Source organism: Camelina sativa, chromosome 2, assembly GCF_030686135.1.
Source record: "Camelina sativa cultivar CO46 ecotype springtype chromosome 2, ASM3068613v1".
Lineage (NCBI taxonomy): Eukaryota > Viridiplantae > Streptophyta > Magnoliopsida > Brassicales > Brassicaceae > Camelina > Camelina sativa.
Window position 1 is genome coordinate 19,176,238 of NC_141881.1, and position 21,547 is coordinate 19,197,784.

General features: G+C 37.1%; 1 protein-coding gene and 1 pseudogene across 2 annotated transcripts; both read left to right on the top strand.

Annotated features, from left to right (window-relative positions):
- Window positions 1–10,593: 10,593 nt before the first annotated feature.
- On the top strand, window positions 10,594–12,326 carry LOC104752483 (putative polyol transporter 2). The gene is made up of 3 exons (XM_010474640.2): window positions 10,594–10,720; window positions 10,829–11,175; window positions 11,265–12,326. The coding sequence occupies exons 1-3, from the start codon at window positions 10,594–10,596 to the stop codon at window positions 12,324–12,326; spliced, it is 1,536 nt and encodes a 511-aa protein (XP_010472942.2).
- A 1,754-nt stretch (window positions 12,327–14,080) lies between these two features.
- Window positions 14,081–21,203, top strand: LOC104725534 (disease resistance protein RPS6-like; annotated as a pseudogene). The gene is made up of 7 exons (XR_015580617.1): window positions 14,081–14,651; window positions 14,739–15,237; window positions 15,516–15,519; window positions 18,285–18,894; window positions 18,993–19,298; window positions 19,386–19,793; window positions 19,937–21,203. The product of XR_015580617.1 is annotated as a disease resistance protein RPS6-like (transcript).
- Window positions 21,204–21,547: the final 344 nt, after the last annotated feature.

Below are 21,547 nucleotides of genomic sequence, written 5' to 3' on the forward strand. Positions count from 1 at the left end.
GAGTCCACCAAGTGTTTTACAACACTCCCCCTTGGACGATACAACCGTGCCTATGCGAGGAAGGGATCGATGCAATATGCTTAGGGGATGCTGCCTCATTAAAACCTTACCAGGAAAACCCATTGGGACAAAACCTTAGTGAAGGAAAAAGAGTACAGCACACATTGCTCCCCCTGTTCCAAGCATCACTCCAAGTCCTTAAGCCTCCGCATTCCAATCTGGTGCGTGAGCTTCCTGAAAGTTGTTGTCGGTAATGCCTTGGTGAAGAGATCGGCTGAGTTGTCACATGACTGAACTTGCACCACTTGAACTTCTCCGGCCTTTTGTAGTTCATGTGTGTAGAAGAACTTCGGCAGGATGTGTTTTGTCCGATCTCCCTTGATGTAACCTTCTTTGAGTTGTGCGATGCAGGCTGTATTGTCTTCATAGATGACCATTGCTGATTTGTCTATGTCCATGCCACTGTCTGTCCGAATGTGCTGAGTCATTGACCGCAACCAAACACACTCACGGCTGGCTTCATGCATGGCTAGGATCTCCGCGTGATTTGAGGATGTGGCTACTAGAGTCTGCTTCATAGAACGCCAAGAGATCGCTGTACCACCGTGTGTAAACACATAACCTGTTTGTGATTTACCATTGTGTGGGTCGGACAGATAACCTGCATCAGCAAAACCAACTAAACCTTCTTTGTTATGGTTAGTGTAAAATAAACCAAAGTCTGTCGTTCCTTGTAGGTAACGCAGAATATGTTTTATACCATTCCAGTGCCTTATGGTCGGACAAGAACTGTATCTTGCCAGAAGGTTTACTGCGAAGCATATTTCAGGTCTAGTGTGGCTAGCCAAGAACATTAATGCTCCTATAGCACTGAGGTAAGGCACTTCAGGACCAAGAATTTCTTCATTGTCCTTCTTAGGAGCAAATGGATCTTTATCCACTTCTACACTTCTCACAACCATTGGGCTATTAAATCTCTTAAGTACCTTTTCTGTGTATGCCTTTTGATGCACAAGGATCCCATTGTTTATGTACTCAAGCTGTAATCCCAAACAGAATTTTTTCATCTCAAACTCTCTTTTGAGATATCCTACTGTTTGGGCGATTTCCCCAGAGGTTCCAAGGATGTTTAAATCATCCACATATACTGCTATTATCACAAATCCCTTATTCGCGAATTTCTTTATGAATATACAAGGACTGATCGGGTCATTCCTATAACCTTCTTTGGCTAAATATTCACTTAGCCGGTTATACCACATTCGACCACTCTGTCTCAGTCCATAAAGCGATTTGTCTAGCCTTATGCAGTATTGGTCTCTAGAACTCTTCTTATCTTTGAGTTCTATACCCTCTGGTAATCTCATATAAATTTTATTATCCAGTGGACCGTATAGATATGCAGTTACAACATCCATTAACCGCAAATCTAAACTTTCTCTTATGGCCAGACTTATTAGATATCTAAAAGTCGTTGCATCCATCACAGGGGAGTATGTCTCCTCATAATCTATGCCAGGTCTTTGAGAGAATCCTTGTGCTACGAGCCTTGCCTTGTATCTGACAATCTCGTTTCTCTCATTTCTCTTTCTTACAAAGACCCATTTGTGTCCAACTGGTTTAATTTCTGGTGTTATCCTTAAGGTCGGACCAAACACACTTCTCTTCTTTAAAGAGTTTAGCTCCACATCAATGGCTTCTTTCCATTTAAGCCAATCTTTGCTTTGTGTACACTCTAGTATAGATGTGGGCTCATGATCCTCATTTATTTCAAGTGCTACCTTGTATGCAAATATATCATCAATGTCGACATCTTTTCGGTTCCATTGTATTCCAGATATTATAGAGTTTATCGAGATCTCATTGTTGTCAACTCCTTCAGGCTCTTGAGGTTCAGCGTCCTGAGCCTCATTTGGTGCCGTAGGAGTTGCTGTGACAACGTCTGGCTTTTCTAGAATTCCCTTAGCCTCGGTCTGTTTTGTACTCTTTGTTTTCCGAGGATTCTTATCTTTGGAACCTAATGGTCTACCCCGTTTCAAACGTGGCATAGACTCTGTAGCAACTTGATTATTCTGTTCCTTGTGAACATCAATACGTACTGGTGCATTGCAAGCTGGTATGTACGATTTTGTTACTCTTTTCGGGTCAGCAAAGGAATCTGGCAATTGATTAGCTAGCTGTTGAAGATGTATAATCTTCTGAACTTCTGCATCACATGCTATAGTTCGATGATCTTGCCATTCTAAGGATGTTTGATTCCATGTCAATTATTTGCTCAGCTTGCTGGTCTCCCCACCTAGCATAGGGAATTCGGACTCAATAAATTGACAGTCCGCGTATCTGGCCTTGAACAGGTCTCCTGTCAGTGGCTCGAGATACCTTATTATGGTGGGAGACTCATACCCCACATATATTCCCATTCTCCTCAGTGGTCCCATCTTTGTTCTCTGTGGTGGAGCAATTGGTATATAAACGGCACAACCAAATGTCTTAAGATGGGATAAGTCTGGCTCTTGACCCGATAGGAGTTGGGATGGGGAATATTTGTGTTCACTAGATGGCCTGATGCGTATGAGTTCTGCTGCGTGTAAGACCGCGTGTCCCCAAGCCGACACAGGAAGCTTCGATCGCATTAACAATGGTCGAGCTATCAATTGTATTCGTTTAATGAAGGATTCAGCTAATCCGTTTTGTGTATGTACATGTGCCACAGGATGTTCCACACTCACCCCCATGGACATACAGTAATCATTAAACGCTTGGGATGTAAATTCACCAGCATTATCTAGACGTATAGTCTTAAGTGGAAAGTCTGGAAAATGTGCTCTTAATCGAATGATTTGAGCTAAGAGCTTAGCAAATGCTAAGTTTCTCGTGGATAACAAGCATACGTGGGACCATCTGGTTGATGCATCTATCATCACCATGAAATATCGAAATGTCCCACTAGGTGGGTGTATCGGCCCACATATGTCACCTTGTATCCTTTCCAGAAAATGTAAAGTCTCTCTTGTGACTTTTACTGGTGAAGGTCTTACAATAAGTTTCCCTTGTGCACATGCCACACATGTGAGATTCTTAGGAAGAACTTTTCTTTCTTTAAGGTTGTGCCCTTTTGAACTCTTTATCAATTTACGCATCATGTTAGTTCCCGGATGGCCAAGCCGGTCATGCCATAAAGTGAAACTTTCTTTGTATATTTTGTGCTTAGCCAAGTTGGCTTCTATCATGTTAATCTTAGCATGGTATAGACCAGAGGCTAAGGCAGGTATAGTCTCTAGGATCTTCTTTTGTCCTTTCACATTTTCTGTAATGTAGAGGAACTCTTTAGATCCTTCACCCTTGGTTTCAATATGATAACCATTTGACCTTATGTCTTTAAAGCTCAATAAGCTTTTCTTAGAGCTGGGTGAGTATAAAGCATCACATAACTCAATATGAGTTCCGTTAGGCAACAATATGTGTGCTTGGCCGTAGCCTTCTATAAGATTTGCTATACCCGCAATTGTATTAACATTTGCACTTTTCATTATAAGATTTATGAAATATCTCTTATCTTTTAGTATGGTGTGGCTGGAGCCACTATCCACTACTAATTCACTCATGTCCTCGGCCATGTCTATAAATAGGACAAGAATTTCGGATTTTAATAGAGTAGTTTATAAAATAAAATCCATTGAATTTAATTCAAAGCAATTATCCATTACATTAAAAGGAAATTAAATCATAAAGCATAGAAAATAAACCAAAATAAATTTGAAATTCATTCAACATCTTTGAGGCAGTCGGAGGTCTCATGCTTGGCCTTTGATTCTACCTTGTAGCTCCTTGATATCTATCAAGGAGATGAGTAGGTGTTCGGCAATACTTAGCCCAATGATTAAACATACCACATCTCTCGCAAGCCGGTCTTGCTATGTACCGTGGCTTAAAGGGCCTATGGGCCTTACCACCACGGCCATGGCCTCTTGTGCCATAAGCATTGAAACAGCTGCTATGGTAGTGTCCGCGACCAACATATCTTCTGCCACCACGACCATATTGGCCATAGTGTCTTTTTCTGTAGATATGGTTGGTCTCATCGGGTTCTTTGGGTAAATCAGCCTTGGGTGCCTCTGGTAATGAGGCTGTTTTCATTTTCAGCCTGTTACCCTGCTCAGCCAGCAGTAGACATGGGATGAGAGCTCCATAGGTCCGAAAACCTCTTTCACGGTACAAACGTTGAAGTATCATATTGTCGGCGTGAAAGGTAGAGATGGTCTTCTCTAGGAGTTCATCCTCAGTTACCTCAGTACCACACAACCTTAGGATAGAGACAATCCTAAAAAGCTCTGAGTTATACTCACCCACGGTTTTGAAATCGTGGATCCTAAGGTTTTCCCATTCCAATCGAATCTTTGGGAGGAGTACCATTTTCTGGTATCCAAATCTGCTTTTCAGCGCTGTCCAAAGTTCGAGTGGTTCTTCTATCATGAGGTACTGGTTTTTAAGGCTTTCCTCAAGGTGATGTCGGATATGGCGAGTGGCCTTATACCTTGCCATATCGGAACACTCGTTATCCGGCTGGATACACCTATGTAAGTCCTTGGACTTCAAAAGGATCTCGGTGTCCAACTTCCATTGTAGGTAGTTCTCACCCGAAGCTCTTAAAGCAGGATGGACCAATTCTTTAACTTGTGCCATCTGCATAAATATAGACAACCGACAGTTAGCATGCGGTATTTGAGACCGAACCATGCAACAAATAATTTTCAGGTCATGCGGTATTTGAGACCGAACCATGCCTTAGGTCATGCGGTATTTGAGACCGAATCATGCCTTGCCTCTTATAGTTTTTCGGTTTAAATTCATGCATGCAAGACAACAAAACTAAATAGCTATATGCATGCAACAATTTCCTTATTCCTAGATAGGATTTCCTTATCTTATAATTTCCTATTTGATTTAGGATTAAATATTTTTGATTTTAAGGAATTTGGATAATTACTATTTTAATTAGGAACTTATCCTAACTAATATTTTAATTTCCGATTTAAAGTTTTAATTTATAGAAACTTAACAAAAGTTTTTATTCAATCGGATTAATTTAGGATAATTACTATAATTTTAATTTGGAAATTATCCTAGAACAACTCTAAAATTTTCGAGTTTATGAATTTAGGATCTAGGGGATTTTTTTCTTGAATTTCTCAAGAACAGTTTAAACAATCCTAAAATATAATTCATGCAATCGATTTTATAACAACCTAAGCATGGTCCGATTTTAATTGTTATGCATGAATGATCCAAGTTTTAATTTCCTAGAACAATCTGTAATAATCTGATCCTTATGAATCTAAAACAGTTCTAGGTTCTTATGCAACAATCAAGCAATCAATCAACAATTTTAAAGCTTGATATAATTTGGTGCAATTTAACAAACAATCTAACAATCCTATGTGAATAGATTTTAAAGTTTATAGGATTATAGATCTTAAGTTTGTTTGTTAGTTTACTTGGATATTTTAGGGTTCAATAGTTTTTAGTTCCAGATTCAATTATGTGGTTTTAAGAAGTTTAAATTTTGTTTACCTTAACACCACAAGGATACTGACTGGAATTGATCTGGGAGCTAAAGAACTCAGATATCTCTTGACCACGAACCACGAACAGCTTCCCTACGAACAGCTCCTTGCTTCCCGCGAACAGCTTCTCGCACTCACCCCCGATCGACGAACCGCGAACAGCAAACCTCGACCAAGCTGTCGAGAGAACTTTGATCACAAGCTAAGGGTTGCTTGTGAACAAGAGGATCTTCGAACATGAAGGATTTGATCTCGGATGGAAGTAAGAACAGGAAGTCGGTTTAGGGTTTTAGGGTAAGGGAGAATAGGCGGCTGCTTTAGGGTTTTGGGAGAGAGGCTATCGTGCTGATAACGTGTTGTAAATTAGGGAGTTTAGGGAGTAAATCTCTTAGGTTATTATTGATAGGAATTGAGGTTACAACAAGTATATATAGTGTTACAAGTCCTAAGGTAAAACCGACATACTAATGCTATCGCCGATGGGCTTCGACTAACGGGCCGAAGGCTCTCGACCAAGTGTGGTCGAGAGGCTGCGCACGGACGGACTGATAATGGGCCGGTTGGATAGAGTCCACCAAGTGTTTTACAACAGCCATCTAATTTTTTTGCACGTTTAATACATGTAGTTATTAAATTGGACAAATAATACCTGGTTTAATTTCTGTTGCCTTAAAAAAAACATCGTTTTATTTATAATGGTAGATCCATACTTACGACTTAACAGTCGTTAATATTAATGACGGAATTGTTAACTTAGGTTAAAAGATAACTCCACATGATTAATTAGTCGTAAATAAAGACACTGTTACCCTTTTATTTTTTCCCCAAATCAATTTGGGATCTAAGAACCCTAAAAGATTTTTCTTCTCAAACATCTTCAAATCTCAAATTCTGTTAGTTGCGATGATTGTTGCCGTCTGAGTAGTTGTGGTTCTGGTTGATTGTGTGGTGTGTTTCTTGCAACTACACATTCTCTATCGATTCTTGAAAATAGAATTTTGTTATGAAACAAAATCTAACCGGCCAGATCGGAATGAATGGCCAATCTTTATCACCGGCGGGAACAAAAAAAAGGTGAACACGTCGGAAAAATAAAAGACAGCGCGTAATATATATATTAGTCTACGATTTGTTGGTGTACCAATCTCATCTGTTCTATGGATGATTTAATCTCATCGGTTAAGGTAGATCATCCAAATATATAAGTAGTAGTGCCCACAGCAGATAAATAAAACCTCTTCTCTTCTTCTTTTAAGACTAATGTTCTCTCGAGTCTCGACCACATCACGTTTGATTTGAGCATCAAACAAAATTCTATTTTCAAGAATCGACAGAGATTGTGTAGTTGTGATTCTTGCAACGAATACACCACAGTAGCACACAATCAACCAGAATCACATAAATCGCTTTTAGGGTTCTTAGATCCCAAATCGATTTGGGAAAAAATAAAAGGGCAATAGTGTCTTTATTCTGACTAATTAACCATGTGGGGTTATATTTTAATCCAGATTAACAATTCCATCACTAATATTAACTAACGACTGTTAAGTCGTAAGTATGGATCTAACATTATAAATAAAATGATGGTTTTTTAAGGCAACAGAAATTAAACCAAGTATTTTTTTGTCCAATTTAATAACTAAAAGTATTAAACGTCCAAAAAAAATGTAGATGGTGTTTTTTTTGGGTTTTTTCCCTTTATAGATCTCTCTGATTCATAGCGGGAAGGTTTGGTTGGTAAGGCTCCGTTTGACTTGGGGGAAAAATTAGACTTGACCTATGTGTGTTTATAGTTTTTGGTTGTTGTAAAGTAAAGCACGTAATTGACTTCACTACAAAATATGGATGATATAGCTTCAATATATGTGACAAACATAATTTGTAGCAAATATTTGTGATGATTAGTTACGCATTAGTGACAAAAGTTAAATTAAAATAACTTGCAGCAAAAATGTAGCCATTTGTGAGAAATAGTGACAACTTTAGATCCTAATAAAGTTTGTGGTAATTTGCTACTAATTAGTAACCATATTTTTGTGAAAAATATACTTACTATTTTTTTATCGTAACTAAATTTGTAATTATTAGTTACTAACTATTCTTGTGGTAGCTACATATAAGTAACAACATTTTTATAGCAAATATATCCACTATTGTGGATTGTAACTAAATTAGTTAGTAATTATTTTTGGGGTAATTAGCTACGAATAAGGAACAATATATGTGTAACAAATATACTCAGTATTATGTATCGTAACAAAATTTGTAGTATTTAGTTACTAACTATTCTCACAAAGTATAACGAAAATATATTTTTATAATATATATTTTTTTAGTTTGCTACTAATTATTATTGTAACAAAAGATAAAAAGTGTTTCAGAATATTTTCTGAAGGTGAGATATTAATAGTGACCAAATTTTTTTAAAACAATCATGTAGCAAACTTGTAAAAAGCAATGTCAAATCTAGTGAAACTAAATATTTAACATTGCTTATTAAGTGATGGAAGAATTAATTTTTAGCATCGTTTAGTTTTGGTTAGTATCATTTAATTTTAGCATCGCTTAAGAAATTATGTCAAATAGTATCATTTAATTTTAGCATCGTTTAAGAAATGATGTCAAATGTTTTCTTAGTATCACAAAACAGAAACGATGTTAAATACGTAGTTAAGGTCAATTCTCAAAAATGACGTTAACTTTGCGTCGCTTCCATCACCAACTAAAGCCCAGAAAGTTTATTAAGCTATTTAAGCAATTAAAATGATAGGATATTCAGATATTGTTACTTAGCCGTGAGTCTTTAAGTACTTCGTTTGTAGAAACTTTTCTCTCTCGAGTTTTCGCCCTAGCCGTAGAAAAAATATAATTAGCAACTACCCTATAAGCGCAATATTTTTAGCACAAATATAATTGTAGCAAATTTGTTACGAGTTTCTACAACGTGCAATTAGCAACTACCCTATAGACGCAATTTTTTTTTTTGAAACAAATTTGTAGCAAACATAAATTTGTGACGAAAATATGTAAATAGCTACAAAATTTTTTTGTAACTATACAAACCAAAATTTGTAGTGATCCAACAAGTTTCTTCATCCTAAAACTGGTTGAGTACCATAGTTAGCTATTGTATGAGTTAAATCATTTTCTTTGCACAAATGGCTTCCTCATCCTCTCGTAATCATTTTTTTTCCCCTTCATACACTAGCATTTTATGTTTCCTTTTTTAACTAAATTTGTTTCGCTTATAAATCTCCTATATATTAATAGGAAAGCATTTTGTTGAAAATGATGATGTATCGTCACCAGAGCGATTTAAAGTTTTAATTGCAGTTAAGCATCTCAAGATAAACATATTTACAAAAACAAGCCTTTCGATTTATTAAATTTGCCATTAAACTATATAAAGAAATGTTTCTTTCATTATTATTTACATAAATATGCCATTAGAATATATATAAATTAATGTTTTTTATCAGTTTTAAAAAATGAAAGACTTAATCAACTATTAAAAGCAGAAAATATAGTTAATTATTTAATTCTCATTTTCATAACATATTTAATTATTAAAAGTAAATTACATTTCACAAACTATTTAAAAACTTATTCATCTATTTAAATTTTCATGCAAAACTTATTCTCCGACTTAAAAAAATCTGATGACTATTCAAATATATTTTAAAAATTAATTATCCCAATAACCTTAAAAATAAATAAAATTTTGTAAACAATTTTAAATTTATTCACCAATTTAAATTTTTGAAAAACAAAATATGTCTTCTATTTAAAAATTCCAATGACTATTCAAATATACGAAAAATTTTATCAAAAAATAACTTCTACAATAATCATAATAATAGAATATTAACTTTTTAATAATTTAATAATAAATGATGATTCAACGATCTTAACATAGTATTCATGAATCTTTTGAAAACCCCAAACACTCATTTTTCCCTATAAATTTTCACCACTATTACACTTTTTATTTATAATTTACCATTTTTATACATTTTCTAATGGTTTTTTAAACTTAGGATTAGTTTTAATTGATTTGTCTTAAAACATTGTATTATCTATTTAGTGGCATATCAATGTAGATAATAACGTGAAATATAAAATATATGAATTTGATTTTTAAAAACACAAAAAGACAGATTACCATAACTGATAACATTTTATCAAAACTTTTCCATCATATTTAAATTGTTTTCCACATTTCATTGGTGACACATATTTTTACACAAATTAATTAAATGCAAATTTAAATAAAACAAAAAATTATGAGTAAAATTATTGTTCTGACAATTTATATCCCAAATAATAATTTTACTTATAATAATTTATTTGAATCAATTTATCCTTCACATAGTGCGGGTTGTTAACTAGTACTATGTGTATTTTGTTTTTCTTAGAGTGATCATAGAAACTAAAGAGAGAATCGACAAAAAGGAAGAGAAGGAAACTTTTAGTACCTCTAAAAAGTTGATTATAGTAAAAACATATGCAGTAGGTCCTTGGAGAGAACAAAAATTTTTTTTACGGTGAACCATATGTTTTTTTTTCGTGCCTTTAAAATTAGAATTATAACAATTTGTGAATGTATACTTACTTATGTTTCTAAATTTAGATAAGGTAATAACCAAAAACAAAAACAAAAACAAAAAAGTGAGACGGCAAATCTTAAAATCTTGAATGATTTGTTCCAACTATAAATTGCAAATTTTGGGACAAATCTAGTAGAATAGAGTACAACCATGTGTATCTTGATATCCGATTTCTATCATTGGAATTTCAAGTAAATAGTTTCTGTAACTGATTAAATTAACTGGATGCTTGTTTGTTACTTTCTAAAGCATGTGATCTTAGTTGGTTTCAACTGTGAGTATCCCACATCTATTTAAATTCTCATGTTCCAATAGATTTCGTAACTCACAATAAACTTAGTTTGTTTTTTTCCTGCTAAAAACACTCTCTTCTCCTTACCAATTTCTTTTTCACTGTAAGTTTTACAATCACGGTGGACACAATGAGTTCCTCAGGAGAAGAACGAGGTGTCGTTGTTGCGGAGCCCGAGCCGCCAAGAGGGAATAGAAGCCGATTTGCTTTTGCTTGTGCAATCTTAGCATCAATGACGTCTATCATCCTTGGTTACGGTTCGTATACGTTATGAATTATTATCATTCACTAACGGCCCATATCAAGGTTGGTTGGTTTGATTTTACGGTAAAGATAATTATCCTTACATTTTATGGATGTTGCAGATATAGGAGTGATGAGTGGAGCTGCAATTTTCATAAAAGACGATTTGAAACTGTCGGACATACAACTTGAGATTCTTATGGGGATTCTAAATATCTACTCTCTAATCGGTTCAGGCGCGGCTGGTAGAACTTCAGATTGGATTGGAAGACGATATACCATAGTGTTGGCAGGATCTTTCTTCTTTTGTGGTGCTCTTCTCATGGGTTTTGCCACAAACTATCCTTTCATTATGGTGGGTCGTTTCATAGCTGGTATCGGTGTCGGTTATGCTATGATGATTGCACCTGTTTACACCGCTGAAGTCGCTCCTGCCTCCTCACGTGGTTTCCTTAGCTCTTTCCCTGAGGTACAATAGATTCGACCTTTCTTATTATCTGAAATATACATTTAAAAGAATTGTGCATGGAAGTTGATAGTAACTTTTTTTTAATGCAGATATTTATCAACATTGGTATACTTTTAGGGTATGTGTCCAACTACTTCTTCTCTAAGCTTCCCGAGCATCTCGGCTGGAGGTTCATGTTAGGGGTTGGAGCGGTTCCCTCGGTATTCCTAGCAATTGGAGTGTTGGCAATGCCGGAGTCTCCACGGTGGCTAGTCCTCCAAGGTCGCATTGGAGATGCTTTTAAAGTTCTTGACAAAACCTCAAACACTAAAGAAGAAGCCATCTCTAGGCTCAATGACATCAAACGTGCGGCTGGAATCCCTGATGATATGACAGACGATGTTATAGTCGTGCCGAACAACAAGACTGCCGGTAAAGGCGTGTGGAAAGACCTTCTTGTCCGACCAACCCCGTCCGTTCGACACATCCTCATAGCATGCCTTGGCATCCACTTCGCCCAGCAAGCCTCTGGAATCGATGCGGTCGTACTTTACTCTCCAACCATTTTCTCAAAGGCTGGACTGAGATCCAAGAATGATCAGCTCTTGGCTACGGTGGCTGTCGGAGTTGTCAAGACCCTCTTCATTGTGGTAGGGACTTGTGTGGTTGATCGGTTTGGACGTCGTGCCTTGTTGCTTACGAGTATGGGCGGAATGTTTATTTCCTTGACAGCACTTGGAACTAGTCTCACAGTAATCGGCAGGAACCCCGGACAAACTATCAAGTGGGCTATAGGGCTTAGTGTTTCGACGGTGATGTCTTTTGTGGCAACATTCTCAATAGGTGCAGGCCCCGTGACGTGGGTTTACTGCTCAGAGATATTCCCTGTGAGGTTAAGAGCTCAAGGTGCAAGTTTGGGAGTGATGTTGAATAGACTTATGAGTGGTATTATCGGAATGACATTCTTGTCTCTTGCTAAGGGTCTCACCATCGGTGGTGCGTTCCTTCTCTTCGCGGGAGTTGCAGCCGCTGCATGGGTCTTCTTCTTCACTTTCCTTCCGGAGACACGAGGTGTGGCTTTAGAAGAAATGGAGAGTCTCTTCGGGAACTACAGCGCAAACAAAAAGAACAATGTTATGAGCACGGGTAAAGAAGTTGTTGATGAACAATGAGAGTGAGACAAAATTTGTTTCCATTTCATTGTTTGTTAATGGAACGTAAAAAGATTCTCGTAACCGAATCTTCATGGGGTAAGTGCAACCACTAAGAAGATTAATAGACAATTTGACTTGCCATGTTTAATCGATCGTTTTGTATATAGCTAAATAAGTTTTTTTTTTTTTTGCGAAAGAAGAGTAAAAAACTCTTCATCTGTAATTTCTATAAATATTACTGTACATATGTTTAAATTACTTTGTTTGGACTATTAATTAAGGTGCGTTTCGGTTATTTGCAAGTTTATTACTCAAAGTGTGTTTGTCCCAAAAAGACAATGTTTATGTCTGTTTTTCTAAATTTTTACAATTATAATTTCTTATAATTATCTTTTTTACATTGTATAAACAAAAAGAATACTTAACATATGGCAAAATATCTAATCATAAATTTTACATGTGTCGCAATAAAATGAGCTATTTAAAACCCAAATTTATATAATAAAATATTAATAAATCTCTGAAGTTTTCTGACCGCCTCCTTTAACACAAAGCTTTCGTTAAGCATTTGACCGACGCGTGGTGGCTCATATAGCACCAGCCTCGGTCACCTCCTTTAAAGTTCATGCTAAGTTTCTAGCTTTGTCTTTGTATTATGCGGTTGAGGAAGCGTGGAGATTTTGGCGATGTGAATCTGAAGATTTTGAGATCGAGAGCTAGTGAGATATTGTCCTTGTTTCCAGATTCTTTGGATCTGTGGGTTGTTGGTGAGCTCGGGTCGCCATTGCTGTTCGCTATTCACGGAGTGGAGACTCAGATCTATTCGCTGGTTCCTCCTACGACGGCTCTTATTCTCTCCTTCGTCGACAAATCTATGCATCATTGGATCTCTGACTCTCCTTTATCTTGGTATTTCGTTTGCCTCTCCTCTCTCCCTTCTTGTGTCCCCTGTTTGCTCTGATCATATTGTAATCGTTTAAGATCTGGTATCGCTAGAGCTCAGGTTTAGTAGCCTCCCTTGTTTGGGCTGTAGTCTCCCTCGTTTGGGCTAAGTTTCTCTTCCTCAATTATTTCTCTTTGTTAGTTTGGGGTTGAGCTTTGGTTATGTTTGGATTAGTTCATCTAGTATTAAGCTTCGTTTAAGCTTAATTACTTGGTCGTTGTGGCGTTGAAAGGTTCAAGTGGGTCTCGATTATCTTACGGTTACATCCCGGAAGACCCTTGACAAAACACTTATAGAGAAAGATATATCTTATGCGGAGAAAACAACTTCTATTTTCTTGTTATGGCCATTTGTGTTGAAGCCCGTTATCATTTGTTGGTATGCGGGAAGTCCTTATGGTTTTTTTAAGAGCTAAATCAGTCTCGAAACAAGATGTTTTTGGTTTAAATAATGTATCTGTAAAATCCTTTCCTCTTCTAGTTGTAGGTTATGGATAGATCTTTATGTCTCTGTAATTTCATTCTCGTCTTTTATTTTGTGATTTGTAGTCTTTCCGAACTTATGTTATCAATCAATATAATCCTTTTAGTGAAAAAAAAAATAATAATCTCTGACGTTTGCGCATAAGTCACCTATGTATAATAAGATATAAAACTTATGGCCTACGTTGTTTTAAATTTGGAATAATGGTGACCATAGCAAAATCAAAATTTTATTAGATTATTTATAGACCTCTCTGATTCATAGCGGGAAGGTTTGGTTGGTAAGACTCCGTTAGACTTGGTCAATGAGACTTGACCTATGTGTGTTTATAGTTTTTGGTTGTTGTAAAGTAAAGCACGTAATTGACTTCAACTAAAAAATATATCCAACAAGTTTCTTCATCCTAAAACTGGTTGAGTACCATAGTTAGCTATTGTATGAGTTAAATCTTTTTCTTTGCACAAATGGCTTCCTCATCCTCTCGTAATTGGGTATACGATGTCTTCCCAAGCTTTAGCGGGGAAGATCCGCATAACTTTCCTCAGCCATTTTCTCACGGAACTAGATCAGAAGTTGATCAAGACTTTCAAAGACAATAAGATAGAGAGAAGCCACTCGATTGCCCCTGAGCTTGTAAGGGCGATAAGGACTTCCAAGATTGTCTTCTCGGAAAACTACACCTCTTCTAGTTGGTGTCTCGACGAATTGGTGGAGATCGTGAAATGCAAGGAAGAGTCTGGTCAACTAGTTATACCAATTTTCTACGGTTTAGATCCATCTCATGTCAGGAAACAAACTGGAAAATTTGGAGAGGCTTTTGCAAAGACTTGTCAAATCAAAACAAAAGGAGTGCAAAAACAATGGCAGGAAGCGTTGGTCCTTGTTGCTAATCTACTCGGATATCATTCTCATAACTTGTAAGACTTTTATATTAGTGCTATATAATATATATTTTGAATACATGTTTCCACGTGAAAATTGACTAGTTTATTCTTTCATGTTAGCAATAATGAAGCAACAATGATTGAAGTAATCGCTAATGATATTTTGGGAAAACTGAAACTGACTCCATCCAAGGATTTTAAGGACTTTGCTGGTATCGAATATCATATAGCGGAGATGAGTTTATTGTTACAATTGGAATCCGGGGAGGCAAGGATGGTTGGGATATGGGGTCCAACGGGAATTGGCAAGACTACAATTGCAAGAGCTTTATTTAGTCGACTTTCTCGTCACTTCCAAGGTAGGATTTTCATAGACAGAGGTTTCATATCTAAGACTATGAAGAATTTTAGTGGAGCTAACCCTGATGACTATAATATGAAGTTGAGTTTGCAAGGAAGGTTTTTGTCTGAAATTTTAGGCACTAGACACATCCAAATATATCATTTAGGTGCTATTGAAGATAGACTAAAAGAGCAAAAAGTTCTTATCTTTATTGATGATGTGGATAAGTGGTTCTAGATACTTTAGTTGGTGACATTGAGTGGTTTGGATGTGGAAGTTGTTGGATCATTCCAACTTGAAGAACAAGCTATCTCCTAGGAAGTTGCCTTAAGAGATAGAATAGGAAAAGGAAAAGTTCCTAAAGTCTTAAGTTGTAATATGCTAATCCTAATAGGTTTAAGAAAAGATGAAACATATAAATATATGAGTCTATGGAGAGGTGTTCCATGAGACTAGAGAGACTTGAGAGATTTAGTTTTTGAGAAATTTTCTAAATCAATAAGAGAGGTGTTCTTATATTCTTCAAGTCTTTGATCTTATATTTGGTATCAGAGCAAGGTGTGCTTCTGACCTAAAACCGGTGGAGAAGAACTACGACAAGGCATGGAGGCTGAAGCAAATCCACCATTACGAACTAAGGACCTTGGAGCACCATCGATCCAATGTCCGTTACTCACACCGACTAATTACACAGTTTGGTCGATGAGGATGAAGATCATACTTCGAGTCAGCGAGGTATGGGATGTTATTGAACCTGGATCCAAAGATGAAAAGAAGAACGATATTGCGACTGCACTTCTGTTTCAGTCTGTTCCAGAGTCACTTATCTTGCAAATAGGAGAGCAAGATTCAGCCAAATCTCTTTGGGGAGCCATCCGATCAAGTCATCAAGGAGCGGAGCGTGTTAAGGAGGCTAGACTTCAAACTCTGTTAGCTGAACTAGAACGTTAGAAGATGAATGATTCAGATACCGTAGATGATTTTGCAGGCAAGATCTCAGGCCTTGCATCGCAGTCAGCATCATTGGGAGAGACCATTGATGAATCGAAACTTGTAAAGAAGTTTCTCACAGGATTGCCTAGAGCAAAGTTTATCCATATGGTAGCTTCTCTAGAACAAGTCCTTGACTTAAACACCACGACGTTTGTGGATATTGTGGGAAGACTAAAAGCTTATGAGGAGCGAATTGGTGAAGTGAGTCCGATCGAAGATCAAGGGAAGTTGATGTTCACTAATACCTCTAACAATCGCGGAGGATATGGAGGTTTTAGAGGAGGATCAAGACGTAGAGGCAGCTACGGTAGAGGCAGAGGTGGTTTCGGTAGAGGCAGAGGTCGAGGGAGATTCAATGGCCAAAACCAAGGAGGAGAAACCACAGAAGACAACCAAAACAAACCGAAGAAAGACTTGTCTAAAGTGATATGTTGGAGATGCGACAAACCTGGACATTATGCGACGACTTGCACTAACAAGCCGGTACAGAATCATAATCAAGAGTCGAGCCTGAATGAGACACAAGAAGCAGATGGACTTTATATGCATGAAGTTGTGTTCCTTAACGAAGACAAGGTGATTCCGGAAAATTACGATATCAACAAAGGCAATGCAAGTGTATGGTATCTAGATAATGGAGCGAGTAATCACATGTCAGGGAACAGAGAATTCTTTTGCAGTTTGGACGAAAGAATTAAGGGGAAAGTAAGGTTTGGTGATGGCTCATATGTTGACATTGTTGGGAAAGGAACTATTAATTTTGTTTGCAAGACAGGCGAGATAAGAGCCCTAAAAGAAATCTACTACATACCCGAACTGAAGCACAACATATTGAGTTTAGGACAAGCTACAGAAGGAGGGTGTGAGGTGAATATGAAAAAGGATTTTCTGACACTTCTAGACCCATGTGGAAGGCTGCTTGTGAGAGTTATCAGGTCACCAAACCGTTTGTACAAGACTCCAATGGAGATTAGCTTACCGATGTGTCTGCAGATCGATAGTAATGAGGCTACATGGCGTTGGCATGCTCGGCTGGGGCATGTAAATTTCGCAGTCATGAAGAACATGGTATCAGAGCCCAAGGTTAAAATTCTGGTGGACCTAGAAAAGTGGATACGGATATGCCTCTTGTTAACCCGAGTAATGGGGGCCCAAGAAGGGGTTTATTATCGATCCAAGTGGGATCGGTTCGAGATGGAGTTATCATCTCGAGGAGGCGAGTTAATATCCCACATGTGGTCCTTGGTTTGAAGGGGAGATTGTTGGGATACAATCCAAGTCCCACATCTGAAGTTTGAAGGGACTATCATTAATATATAAAGGGTTAGGGTCAATCTTCTAATTGCCAATTGGTTTTTAGTTAGAAGCCCAAGATAAGTCCAAATTTAACATGGTATCAGAAGCACAAGACCGGATTTGTCCTTTGCAGTTGGGGTGCTTAATCGCTATATGCAGAGTCCGAGATTGTCACCTGGGCAAGCAATCAAGCATGTTCTAAGGTATTTGAAAGGAACTATGAGCTACGGGTTGTTCTTTAAGAGGGATGGATCAAGGAAGGTCACATGGTACAGTGACAGTAGTCACAACATTGACATTGACGATGGGAGGAGCACCACGGGTCATGTCTTTTACTATGGTTCATCGCCTATCACTTGGACAACACAGAAACAGCCGACTGTTGCGTTGTCATCATGCGAGGCAGAGTTCATGGCTGCTACAGAGGCTGCAAAACAAGCAATATGGCTTAAGGAGTTGTTGAGTGAGATACTAAGCGTGAAAGGAGAGAAGATCCTGCTTAGAATCGATAATGAATCAGCCATAGCTCTAACCAAGAACCCAGTCTTTCACGGGAAAACAAAACACATGCTCGCCAAATATCATTTCATTCGGGAGTGTGTAGAGAATGATCAAATCGAAGTTGATCATGTGCCAGGAGAAGAACAGAAGGCCAACATTCTTACAAAGCCTCTAGGACAGGTTAAGTTCAAGGAAATGAGGAGTTTACTTGGAGTTGAAGAGATCAAGCTTCCCAAAGTTCATGTTGGAATTAAGGGGGAGAATGTTGGATAATTCCAACTTGAAGAACAAGCTATCTCCTAGGAAGTTGCCTTAAGAGATAGAATAGGAAAAGGAAAAGTTCCTAAAGTCTTAAGTTGTAATATGTTAATCCTAATAGGTTTAGTAAAAGATGAAACATATAAATATATGAGTCTATGGAGAGGTGTTCCATGAGACTAGAGAGACTTGAGAGATTTAGTTTTTGAGAAGTTTTCTAAATCAATAAGAGAGGTGTTCTTATATTCTTCAAGTCTTTAATCTTATAGAAGTAGAATTGTTGTAATTACAAAAGATAAGCATCTTCTAAGGGCCCATGATATCTTTCATATTTATGAGGTATGTCTCCCATCTCAAGAACTCTCTCTTGAAATGTTTTGTCGATCTGCTTTTAAGCAAAAATCTCCACCAGATGGTCTCAAGGAGGTTGCTTCTAAAATTGCTATGCATGCCGGTAACCTTCCTTTGGGTCTTAATGTTTTGGGTTTGTATTTACGGGGTATAGACAAAAAGGACTGGAAAAGTATGTTTCCAAGCCTTCGTAGTAGGCTGAACGGAAAAATTGAGAAAACACTAAGAATCAGCTACGACGGGTTAAATAACGAAAAAGATGAAAAGATATTTCGTTATATTGTATGCCTCTTTGATGGTGTAAAACTTAATGATATCAAGCAGATGTTAGCAGATAGTGACTTGGATGTTACTGTAGGGTTAAAAACCCTTGTTGATAAGTCCCTCGTACATGTAAACCATGATACTGTGAAGATGCACACTTTACTTCAAGAAATGGGAAAAGAAATTGTTCGTACACAGTCCAATGAGCCTGGAGAACGAGAATTCCTTGTTGATCCGAAGGATATATACAAAGTACTTCAAAATAAAACTGTAAGTTTTTTTTGCATGTTATCTGATAAAGATGAATTGTAGGTATTATTTATTAAGCTATTTTTTTTGTTTTTAATGAGGTGATATAACAATTTCAGGGTACAGAAAAGGTTTTGGGCATATCATTGGACATTGATGACACTGATAAATTGCATATACATGAGAGTGCGTTCAAAGATATGCATAATCTATGTTTCATAACAATTTACATTAAAAAATGGGACTATAAGAACGAAGTAAGATGGCATTTATCGGAAGGCTTCGACTATTTCCCCCCGAAACTTAGACTATTGAGGTTGGACGGATACCCAATGAGGTGTTTGCCTTCTAACTTCCGTCCTGAACACCTTGTTAAGCTTACAATGCGAAGGAGCAAGCTCGAGAAGCTTTGGGAAGGAGTTCATGTAAGTTTTTTTAAGAGCAATCAATATTGTTTGACCTTATAAATGATAATCTTTTCAACTAATGTGAAAGTCTTTTTTATATTTCAGTCACTCACAGGACTCAAAGATATGAATTTGGGCATATCTAGAAATTTGAAAGAACTTCCAGATCTTTCTATGGCCACTAATCTCGAGGAACTTTATCTTGGGTATTGCTCGAGTTTGGTAGAACTTCCTTCCTCTATTCAATATCTAAGAAAACTGAAGACTCTAGACATGTCATTTTGTGCAAATCTAAAGACTTTACCCACCGGAATGAACCTCGAATCTCTCGATCGGCTTAATCTCATGGGATGCTCACGGTTGAGGAGTTTTCCTAACATATCAACCAGCATCTCAAAGCTCTATATGTGGGAAACAACAATAGAAGACTTACCCTCAAACTTACATCTAAAAAAACTCACTGAACTTAATATGTCTGGGTTGAAGAGTCAAAAGTTATGGAAAAGAGTTCAGGTATGTACATGACCTAATGTTTTCTTTAACCTTTCATCATACTAACTTTTTGAAGAAGTTGGTGTTGTTAAATTTCTTAAAGTTGTGAAAAAAATTCTAGTATAGAGTGGATCTCTAAATGTTTTTTGTTTTGTTTCGTTCAGCCGCTTACACCCCTCATGACCATGCTAGCCTCTACTTCTTTGACGAGGCTATGGCTCTCCGATATCTCAAGTTTGGTGGAGCTTCCTTCATCTATTCAAAATCTTAGTAATCTCAAAGAGTTGAGTATTACAAAGTGCATAAATCTTGAAACCCTTCCCACAGGAATCAACCTTGAATCACTCGATATACTAAAATTTAGTGAATGCTCAAGACTGAGAAGTTTTCCCAATATCTCAACCAACATCTCAACGCTTGATCTAGAAGGAACATCAATAGAAGAGGTTCCATGGTGGATCGAGAACTTCCATAAGCTCAAATATCTTATACTGGCATATTGCAACAAGCTAAAATATGTTTCCCTAAGGATCTTTAACTTGACACTTCTTGACACAGCTAAGTTTCTAGACTACGGAGCATTTATTGAAGATAGCTTCAACTTTAATATAGTCCAAGTCCGGCGACAAAGGTTGACGACACTTCTTTCGTTCTAGATAATTGTTTCTCAATTGTCAAGCTCAATTTCATCAACTACTTCAATTTGGATCAAGAAGCTCTGATCGGACAAGAATCAGTTTTCAAACAGATGATCTTGATAGGTGAAGAAGTGCCTTCATATTTCATCCACCGTACAACTGGAACCTCTTTAACCATCCCTCTACTTCACATCTCATCCTCTCAACCATCATTCAGATTCAGGGCTTGCGTAGTGATCGATTGCGGTCCATCTGATCTCAGTATTATTATTGGTCGTTACTCATTCTTCATCCAGGTACGTTGTCGGTTCATAGACACACTTGGGAACCACTTGGCTTCCGGTGATTTGCCATTGTCCATTACAACAACGAAGTTGGGTAGTCATCTTGTTACATTTGAGTGTTGTTTCCCTCTAAACGAAGAAGGCAATGCTCCCTTAGCTGATGTTGATCACGTGGATATACAGTTTCATCTCATTGATTATAACTACTCTCAGCTCAAATTAAAAGGATGTGGTATACGACTCCCGGAGGACAGTGTTGTTGAAGCTGAATATAGTAACGAGTGTGGAGTGTCTGGAGACATCAATGTAGAGACAGAGAGAAGCAATAAGGGAAAACAGAGGCAAAACAATAAAAAGAAGAGAAAAAAGAAGAAGAAGAAGAAGAAGAAAGGTTCTTGGTAAGCATAAGACTTGAGTTGATACAAAATTACATATCATATCATTCTGTATTATACTCACAAAAATGTTACTAGTGGGAACTAAGATTTGATCCGTCATAAAAAATTGGGATTTTTATGTGCAAAGTGCAAACTAAGATTAGCAGATTCTAATTGAAACCATAACTTATAAAAACTATTAAGTATTAAGGAAAAACGTGCTAATCAAGTTGTACATATATATTTAGATTTCCTTTTAGTTCGATATTGCCATATCGTAGATTATGTATCTTGTATAAATAACAGACCTTTAGGTCACATAATAAAACGACACAAATCATTCATTCACCTCTTGTCAAAAACTGTAAAGACAAACAAAGTTAAGGAGAGCGTAAGGAATACTAAAAGGTGAAAAGAAGCTTAAACACTCTACTCTCTCATACGCGGCTTGCACTCTGGCATCAACTCTACAGCGT